This window comes from Echinops telfairi, unplaced genomic scaffold (assembly GCF_000313985.2).
Source record: "Echinops telfairi isolate 266 unplaced genomic scaffold, ASM31398v2 ScPeMD7_3;HRSCAF=10, whole genome shotgun sequence".
Classification (NCBI taxonomy): Eukaryota; Metazoa; Chordata; class Mammalia; order Afrosoricida; family Tenrecidae; genus Echinops; species Echinops telfairi.
This window is the reverse complement of record NW_022103899.1, coordinates 62,740,062-62,750,239: the sequence shown is the minus strand read 5'-3', so window position 1 is coordinate 62,750,239 and position 10,178 is coordinate 62,740,062. Positions and strand designations below refer to the sequence as shown.

Here is a 10,178-nt window from a genome sequence, read left to right as displayed (position 1 = left end):
TAGACGTCGTCATCGTTCCGGCAAGGCCCCGGCGTCAGTGGGAATAAGGAGCAGAGGCTGGGGCGCCACCGCTGTCCCCAACCATCTTCTCCCAAGTGAAGGAGGCCTGCCTTCCTTCGCGTGGCTCAAATCTCCAACTTTTCATCAGGCAAAGAGTTCTGCAGGAATGATTCCAGGGCAGACGTTAAGGGAAAACTCTCTTTATTGAAATAACAATGCAAAGAGCAGGTTATTCACATATCCTATTGCAAATACCCCACCAGTCACTCAGAATTTACTGATTAGATAAACAGTGGTTAAATATACCAGGATAATGTTTAAATTAACAAGACTAAAATTTTTTTTAAAGACAGGAGTAAATATGACTGGTTCTTTCAAAGAATTGAAACATGCCCAAAGGGAACCACATTCTATTTTTATTATAGCTCACACACAGACTAACGTCTTTGCTTAGAAATATTACCTCTGTTCCCCCAGAAGTGAAGATGATGTCTTGAGGCTTTCCGCCTATCATCTTGGCCAGGTTTTCCCGAGCTCCATTTATAATGTCCTTGGCTTTTCTGCCTTGAGGAACAACGAGGAAATTGGTTAGCCTGGCTACCCCAAGCCCAAGAAGCACGTTTTCACAAAAGGAGCAGGCTCCGTGGAGTGCAAGATGACGATGGGCCGTTCGAAGATGAGGCACAGTCCACGGGCGAGAACATAACAAGGTGCTTCGCCCTAAAACCACTGGGCGAATGGGCAGCGGTGCGGTATTAGCAGTCAGCACAAACTACAGAGACTACGTGGCTTTGTGAGGACCAGAAACAGACAATTAATGTGGGCAGAGGTCCCGGGAATCTGAAAATTCCCTAAGACAATTTTCTTCTTACCAGATAAGAGAGGAGGGAGGAAGCTGTGGCCATCTGCCTTGCTTCCCAGTCATCATGACAGGAAATGAAAGATGGAATAATTTGCTTAAAAGCAGGCTGAAAAAAAACAATCAAAACAGGGAAGACTAGGACTCACGGCTCTTCTACACAGTGTCCAAGGCCGGTCATCTGAGTCTGGTCTCCGGCAAATCCCTGCTTCCCACTAGAGAAGAGGACTAGGCACCACTGTGCCCGAGGGGCAGAGAGAAAGAGAGCTGGGCTGTCCATCAGATGCGGGTGATCCCTCCGAGGCGGTAGACCAGTTCTCCACAAACTGTAGCGCCTTCATTATATTAAAAAAAAATGAGCAGAGAACCATTCGAGAGCTCTCTCTGTATACGTGAGAGGGGTTTTAAAAAACTCTATTATTAAAAGGTTCCATATCCTATCAACATTTTGAAGCCCTTCACACACGAGTGTGGGGTAGTCAAAAATGGAGATACATTTTTTAAATCACCCCCTTAATTCCAACTCATAGTGACCCTGTAGGACAGGGCTGCGCTGTCCCTGTGGGTTCCTGAAATTGTAACTCTTTATGGGAGTGGGAATTTTCATCTGGCTCGTGATTTTGAGCTACTGATCTTGTGGCTAGCAGCCCAATTATTGGATTATTGAATGCGGCTGTTGCAGCCAGTCTCTAACTCCCCGCCGCCCCCAATGACCTTTCCCTGCATGGGTCTGGAAGACCAAGAAGGCAGGGAAGATAGTGATAAGATTCACCTGTGAGTAGTGCAAATAGACTCGTCCTGCTGGGTATAAAATGAGCCCTCTGAGAAGCAGGAGGCGGGTTCACTGCCAGCAAGACGTAGGAGTGGTGTAGAGTGCTCTGGACCCAGGATCCCGGCACAGTGAGCCTCCTGGATCCAGAGGACCGCGAGACCGTCAGAGGAGTAGCAGCAGAACACGGAACAGTGATGGACCGACCATCCCATGGAGCAAGTAAAACTGAGGGTTTTGTGTAGGAGGCTGGCTGGCTGGCTGGAGTGGGTGCCTCTGGGCCCCGAATTGAGGAAGTTGGGTTGGCTGACCCATGGAGCTTAAGCTGAATCTCCCTGGGTTGAGGCTGACAGCAGAGTGGGGTGCCCATGGGGCGCTGATTAGCAGGCCTGAAATTTGGTCACAGGTCCTGGTAAACAACTCCCCTGGGCATTTCTCCGTGGCATGACTACTAGGTACTTCCTTAATCAACCCTTTAAACCAGGCGTCCTCAAACTACAGCCCGCGGGCCACATGCGGCCCGCTGAGGACATTTATCCTGCCCGCCGGTGTTTTTGCCCCGTTTTGTAAAGTGTGCATAGGAATTTGATCATAGTATTTTTTTTTTTAAACTATAGTCCGGCCCTCCAATGGGCCTGAGGGACAGTGAACTGGCTCGTTTAAAAGATGGTGAGTGCTGTACAGACCATTGCAATGGGTGTTAGAACCCAGAGAAGCAGCACAGAGAAGACTAAACTCGGGCAGTGTAGTAGCTCCTACACCAGCGCTCCTGAACAATAAATAGAGAAAGCCTCTGTAAACACGAGTATCAACATGGGAAGCTATCGCCTCTGGGCTTCTCCTCCATGCCGGTCTAGGCACTTCTGCAGGCACCCTCTCTCAGGCCCTCCCAGGACCCCGAGCTCCCCGGGGACACCGCGTCATCCCTGCAGTTCTGCCCCTCCCTGCAGGACTCACGCCTGTTCTTCTAAATGCGGAGTTCGGGGGCAGAGTGCAGTCTGAAGGGTAAGGTCAAGGCTGCACAGGAGACGGTGAAGGTTCCCCAGGGACGTTCTCCCAGGGCAGCCTGCTTCCCTCCCAGGCTGAGCAGCTGCTTGTCCCGATGGAAGGACAACATTCCGTGATACAACTTTCCTGGACTTTCTGTCATCGATGCAGTTTTACATTTTCTGAAAACTTCACGGTAAGGTCCCGTAAGGTCCAGTCATCATTCTGGGTCCTTTGGGACAATCTATCAAGATGACCCCTTTGGAACTCTAAAAACCTTCAGAGCTGACCTCTCTGCCTTGAACTGCTCTGGCCAGCAGCTCCCTCAGAAGCACTGTTTCAAGGGGACTTCTTTGAAGGACCACCACCAAGTGACTGGGTGGAGACACGCAAGCACGGCTGTGGCACTCACTCTCACATGGGGGTTGGTCAGTTTTGCCATTCCCTTGGCCGGGCGTGAAGTGATTCTAAGAGTCTGTGGCACAGGACCAGAGCTGAGACCAGGAGGCAGAGCAGCAGGCTGTCCGGCCCACAGAATGAGTAAAGCTGAGAGCCTTTAGGCAGGAGGCTGGGTGCAGAGTGGGGTGCCCTTTGGGCAATTATCAGTGAAAAAGTTGTTTTGTCACTCTTGCCCAAGCAGAGCAAAGGCCAAGGGTTACATGGTTGAGAGGCTAGGGACCAGAGAGAGGAAGCCCGTAGGCCTGCTGAGAAGAGGCACTGTGGACAAAAGAACTGTATCCTTAGCATTTCTAATCCCGATTTGTTGTAACCACCAGGTGGCTTCCCTAACACACCCTCTAACTGTGAGTTCCATGCATGGCCTGTCACACTCAGCAGAGATAGAGTGCTGCTGGGGGAGGCACGGCTGGTTATCAAGGCAGGGTCAAGAAGGTGGGTGAGGAGGAGGGAAAAACACCCAGAAACAACCTTTTGGTCGCTTTTTTCATTTACTTGTAGTTTTTATTTTCAAAAAGAACCTAAACCCACTTGGCATAAAAATGCAATCTCAGGGCAATTTGGACAGGGGCTTGGATATTAGATACCATTCCTGAGACCATGTTACATTTCCTAGGTTGGGCAAATGGCATTGTGTTTTGGGGGGCTCGTGTGTGGTCAGGGTCAGCATGAATCCCTGGAATTGGAGCCAGCCTGCACCATCCCATGCATCTCCTCACCAGCCGCCGAGGGCACTCTCCAATCCCAGTCACCCAGAGCTGGGCTCTAGGGAGAGCGTATTAGGGTCAGGTCAGGAGTCGACCCCTGCACTAGCCAGCTCAGAACACAGTTAGATGGGCCATGTCCTTCAGGTCTGCTGCCCAGACTAATCCCAGCTGACCTCGGGAAGTCAGCACAGGAGCTAAGACACTGCCCTGCCCACTGCCACACGTGCTGATGCCAGCCCCTGCGGGCTCCCACCACGCAGGGTCTTATCAAGTCCTTTCAGCGGCCTGAATGCACAGAGTTATCTGTTTGCCCAGCTGCCCATTCATCGCAACTTGGCAGGACAAAAGGAAGAGCCACACAGGATGAGTTCTACAGGGAGCCCTGGAGTGAGCTATGCACTGTCCCCAGGCCACCCGATGCAAAGCACAAGCTCGCACAGAGCCAGGAATCCCCAGCATCCCATGGTGCACGTCTTTCACTGGCTTCACTGCGTAATCATGATCACAGCCTCACTGAACAAGTGAAGATGCGCCTCCAGGGGTTAGCTGACAGCGTGCACATCTTCTCAGGCGCTGTCCAGAGACTGGGGATTCAAGGCTGTGGAATCCCAGGGGCTGTCTTTCAGGAGAGGACCCCTGCTGGAGGGCACCGTGGGTAGGGCTTTGCTAGCTGCAGAGCAGGAGCAAGAGCCTGGAGACAGCCTCAGGTGGGACCAAGCTACTCGCTGTCCTATCAGGCTGCCCAGAGCCAAGATGGATTTGACCACACAGCAATATCTCTCACCAACTGCCTTCAGGAACAATTGCCTCCTTTGCTCTGAGAGGAGGAGCCCCGGGGCTAAGCGGTTACTTACTCACCGTTTGAAACTGCCAACTACTCAGAGAAAGATGGGGCTTTCTACTCCCGTAAAGTTACAGTCTTGGAAACCCATAGGGACAGTTCAACCCCATCCTATAGGGTCGTGATTTAGCATCAACTGAATGCCAGTGATTTGGGGTTTCGGCTGTGAATGGAAGAACTGGGTAGCACCCCACTACCGTTACTGAATCTGTTGATGGAAGGTTCCCTAGAAGACTCCTGATTGGGGTAGGGCAGAGTAGAAAAGAATTTCAAATCCCCATAGAATCCAGATTCATGGAAGCTGGATGAATCCCCTCTAAACCACTGTCCTGAGGTCACTCTGGCCAACACACATTTTGGTGCCTCAAATATTCGACTGGTTTCTGCGGATTCCAAAAATGGCACCAGGGTCCTCTCGGCTCTAGTTTTCACAAGAAAACACACGTCACATGCCACCCCCTCAGCTGGCCCATGTCCCTGTGGGGTGAGCCCGCTCGGCATGAGGAAGAGTACCTGCCTTACGGAAAGCAGCTTCGGCTGTACTCACTGTTCACATGAAGTTATACTTCACACGGTGTCCTTTGATCCAAGGAGAAGATTTGAACAGTGCAAATTACATGATGAACTTGGAATTTTCTCCAAGTATTTCACCCTTAGTACCTAATTCTTTTTCAAATAATTTTTACCTTTTTGTCTTATCCTATATTTGTGGTGTGAATTCTTCTCGTATTTAAAAATCTGATGATAAATTAATATAACTCAATAGCTGAAAATATAGCTCAATAGCTGCATGATTAATTTACCTGATGATAAATTCAAGTAACTCAATAGCTGCATGGAATACCATGCAGGGGCAGTGAACTATTGAACGTGGCTCTTCTAGCCAGTCTCTAAGTCCCAGCAAACAGCCTTTCCCTGCCCGGGTCTGGAAAGAATGTCCGGGAAGATACTGATAGGATGCGCTTGTGAGTATTTCCACACAGGAGTCCCTGGAGCGCCAGCCTGCTGGTATGAAATGAGCCCTCTGAGAAGCAGGAGGGGGATCTCAATACCAGCAAGAGCCAGGAGTGGAGCTCATCCTCTGGACCTGAGATTCCTGCACAGGGAAACTCCTGGATCCAGAAGACGGCTCCGCTGTCAGAGAGGCAGTGGCCGAACCAGGAGGCAGAGTGTGGAGCAGTGATAGACTTCCCACACCCGGAGCAAGCGTGGAGTGCTTCTGGGCAGGCTTGCAGACTGGGGTGCCTCTGGGCACAATTCATTAAGGGGAGGTTGGGCTTGCTGACCCACCCAGATGGAGCTGAGTGCTTTCAGGCTGAGACTGACTGGAGTGGGGTGCTTCTGGGCACTCAAATCAGGGCATGGAGCTTGAGCTGAACGCCCTGGGGTTGAGGTTTTCCACCCAGTGGTGTGCCCTTTGGGGCACTGTTTAACAGACCCGACACTGGGTCACAGGTAAACAGCCCAACTCAGCCTTTCTCCAAACTTGACTTCCTTAATAAGCCCTTCGCTAATCATGAATTTTGTCTGAGTTCTGAGTAGCCATTGCCGTGGACATTAGAGCCCTTTACACGCTGTAGCTAAGAAACTAGCGCTGATGCGACCATCCAATGCTGTTTCCTGAATCAGTGCCCCAGAAACCCTAGGAAGGGGCCTAAAAGCCAAGACACCAAGAAATCCATGTGTGTGTGTAAACTTTAACCCCAATGGGCCCGCGGTCTTCTGTAAAGCAAACAAAGCATTTCCCTTACTCAGGGAAGAGCGTCTGCCTCCGGTTCTCTCACGATCTTTCTGGGATCACACCCATGAGGGCCACTTGAAGGATGAGATAAGAAACTTCCAGAGCTGCCAGTTTAGGCTGACGGGGGAGGAATGGCTCAGAACAGGCAGCGAGAAGGGCAGCCTGTGTGCAGACCCGAGTTGTCTGTGTGGGCATTACTCCACTGTGGGCACTTTAAGAAAAATTAATAAAACAAATTACGCTTTAGAAAAGCACCCTACGTGCCACTTCTCGGTAAGAACAGGAGGGAGGACGAAAACTTTTAAAATCAATAAAGCTAAAATGCCTCCAGGGTCTGAATGAGCGAAGTCCCTACAGCTGGGGTGTTAGGACACGTCTTCTCATCGCCTTACACAGTGATCAGAGACCAGAAAACACTCATCTCCCTGGGCTGTAGTGGTTGTGAGAGCATTTGGCATATGTCTGTCTGAACCAGGGCTGCCAGCTGGCCTCGGTACCCACCCTCCTCACTGCCACAGTGGCAGGGCCGCTCACTCAGCTGGTGTCTGGCTGCCCAGAAGTGTAACCACTTTCCCAACATCCCTTGGCGTGATGTGACCTGGGCCATGAGCCAGAAAGGTGTGTTCTTTCTAGCCCGAGCCGGAGTCTTGGTCATCTAAAATCCCGCCCCCAACATCCTTAACATTTTCTTTTACACAAATCCAGCCCCCACCCCGGACTTTACATCCTCATACTGTGAAAGTCATTAAGCCAGCCGGTTCTACCGACGAGTCTCTGTAATTTTGCCTTTTTACCTGAGTAGGAAGAGTGATTTTTGCAAAGCTTCTGTTTTGTTTTTTAAGTTACGGTTCCTAATTTATGGAAACAAACATCACCAAATAGCCTAAAAGTCACAATCGGGCTTCAGGCCACAGATCATCTTGCTCCCTGAGACAGAAGTCACACGCCTTCCGGACAAAATGCCCCCTAGTTGTGGCCATTGCTGTCCGTACTCAATGCATCAGAGAGCTCAGTTTTACTGGAGAGGAGACTTGATGCCAAGCAATGTCCCGAAGAAATCAAAAGCCTAAACTAAACACACTCTCATCAACTTGATGCCGGTTCATAGTCACCCTATACATGGACCAAACAAACCTTACCAAGCCAGTACCAAACAAGTAGTGCAGAGACTAAGGAGCCTGGTGGTGTGGTGGTTCCATGTTAGGCTGCTACCTGCAAGGTCAGGCGTTTGAAACCACCAGCTGCTCCACAGGAGAAAGATGAGGCTTTCTTGTCCCATAAAGAGGAGCCCACAGGGGGCAGTTCTACCCTGTTCTATAGGCTCGCTATGAGTTGGTGCCTGAGTGTAGTCTGTCACTCCCACCAAATGACCTGTTCCTGATGAGTCTGAGTGAGAGAAGGTGGGAGAAGACCCTGATGGGACTCAGCTGCAAGTGCCTGCGAACCGGCTTCCTGTGATGGCCCTGAGTTAGTTAATGGTGCCAGCCTGGCCGATAATCTCATGTGGGGCTAATTGAAAGGCAGAGGGATAAATGGGTGGTGAGCCTCACCTTTCTACTTCTCGGGTCTCTTGTTTTGTGATGTTTGCACCGGGTGCAGCTGCCTTAGCAGTTCCCTGCTTCAGCTTGCAAGATTGACTTCCTACAAGACATCCCCAAGGAGAAGCTACATGGACCTATCCCGATGCAGCCCTGGGTGCTGGAGCAGCCGTGTGGAGACCCCTGCTAGTGCTGAGATGCTTGTTCGTTCATTGACTCAGCTTTCCTCCTGCAGTAGGCATCGTTGCCTCTGTCTTGTGAGGTGGAGGACTTTGTGGACTGGTGTTGGGTTAATGGGTTAATGTTGGACTTGTGGGCTTGGGCAGCATTGGGTTGGGATGTTTTCGTGATGCACATTTTCTTTACATAAAACTCTCTCATACATGAGTTGCTGTGGATTTGTTTCTCCAAAGTACCCAGACTAATGCAGCCCCCTGCTGGGTGTAAAATGAGCCGTCTCAGAAGAGAAGAGTCAGGGGTTGGGCTCCTCCTTTGGCTCCCGAGATCCCTGCAGTGAATCTCCTTGACCCAGGAGCTGCCTGTGAGGAGCAGCAGCAAGACCAGAAGCCAGTGCAGTGGACCTACCAGCTCCCAGAGCAAGTAAAGTGGAGTGCCTCCCGGCAGGAGACTAGCAAGTAGGGCACTTAATTGAGGGAGCTAGGCTTACTGACCCCACGGAGCGGGAGCTGAGCACCTTCAGGCTGATGCTTATGGCAGCGTGGCATACCTTTTGGGCATTTACTGGCAGCCCTGAAAGAGCTTTGTAACCAAAAAACAAACAAACAAATAAATAAAGAGCTTTGTAACATTGCACAAGCAGGGCAGAGGTAAATAGGTCACGTGGCTGATGGGTCGAAGGCCAGCGAGAAGGCTGCCTGTGAGCACAGCTGGGAAGCTGTCCTGCCTGACCTGAGTCATTGTGTCCTGAGCATGCGTAACCTGCAAACCTCTTTAAGAGACTTGGGAGTTCGGTGTGGCCCCTGCACTGAGTTATTGATGTCTTTCTCCCTGGTGGTCTCGAACTGCTGACCTTGGGTTAGTAGCCCTGTGTAACGACCACATTACCGTAGAACGCCACCTGGGGATATGCTGACGTGGAGTTTGATGATCCTTTCCCCTTGCGGAGCCAGAGGGTAGTCAGCCACGTCATTTCTCCTTCATATAGATCAATAAATTAATGCATGACGAGCAGCTGATTAAAAACAAGCGTTTAGTTATCAATGGCCTGTGAAACTTTCATGGACCCGATGGGCCTGACAGCCTTTTGAAAAGCTCTCTACATCGGTAAGGTCAGAGCCGAGGGCGCGGCAGTGTTGGGCGGGAATGCTACTGCAGTTAGTTACCACACAAGGCGTGGTCGCTTATCTTAATTACCCCTAATAATGCGAAGTAAGGCAGGTCAGACTCCTAGGTTCCTTGGTCTAATCATCTGAAAGACGTACTTTGATGCTGTCATAAAACTACTGAGTTGAGCAAAACAGGTTTTAAAATTTTGAATCAAATCCGCCATTCAATGCTATACATGACCATTAAATAACAAGAATAAATCGGAAACAAACAAGCATTTATAACGAAGTCAAAGATGAATATAAAGATGGCTTTTTATAAAACAGCAAATAATGGTATTAGACGGGCTCCACTTTAGCAGGACTGACAGAGCCAGGCCTATGAGAAGGTGTAAGGAAGGGCTGTTACTGTAAACTCGAACACAGAGAATCAGTGTTATCAGGTCGATTCTGGTTCACAGCGACCCTGCAGGATGGAACAGAACTGCCTCTGTGAGCGCCTCCTCTTTCTCCCTCGGGGAAGCTGGTGGTTTCCAAATGCTGACCTGTGGTCAGCGCGGCCTCACATGTAACCACCCTGTTACTGGAAAGGAAGTCTTCATGGAGCGTCTCTTTCCTCCGAGTGGGAGTCGAGAGCCTGGGATGATATGGGGTTAAGAGCCTCAGATAAGTCTGCACTGTGTCGTGTCCTTTCGGACAACATGGAGCTGCACTGAGGGCTGGGAGTGGAGGAAGGTGTGCTTGGGAGGGCACTAGGAGGCAGGTGGCATGTTGAATTTGTGGTGGATCACTGTGGCACCTCCCACTGATTGCCGCTGGCCCCCAGGACTGGTGTGAGTAGGACACTAGGACACTGGGCTCGGCTGCTCCACTTCTCCCTTGGGGCTTCTGACTACAACCAGGCTCCCCAGGGGCTGTGCAGGGAGCACCTCTCTCCCAGAGGCAGCTGGTTAAAGGTGCTCCTTTCCAACCCCCCAGGCTCTGGCTGCTAACC

At 50.7% G+C, this 10,178-nt stretch overlaps 1 protein-coding gene across 1 annotated transcript in view; it reads right to left on the bottom strand.

Moving 5' to 3' along the window:
• The window catches only part of SCLY (selenocysteine lyase), a 44,784-nt gene that overhangs the window by 25,627 nt on the left and 8,979 nt on the right, over positions 1–10,178 (bottom strand). The window contains exon 4 of the mRNA XM_004701869.2: positions 464–564. Coding sequence (XP_004701926.2) covers positions 464–564 — 101 coding nt within the window. The remainder of the gene's footprint in view (positions 1–463; positions 565–10,178) is intronic.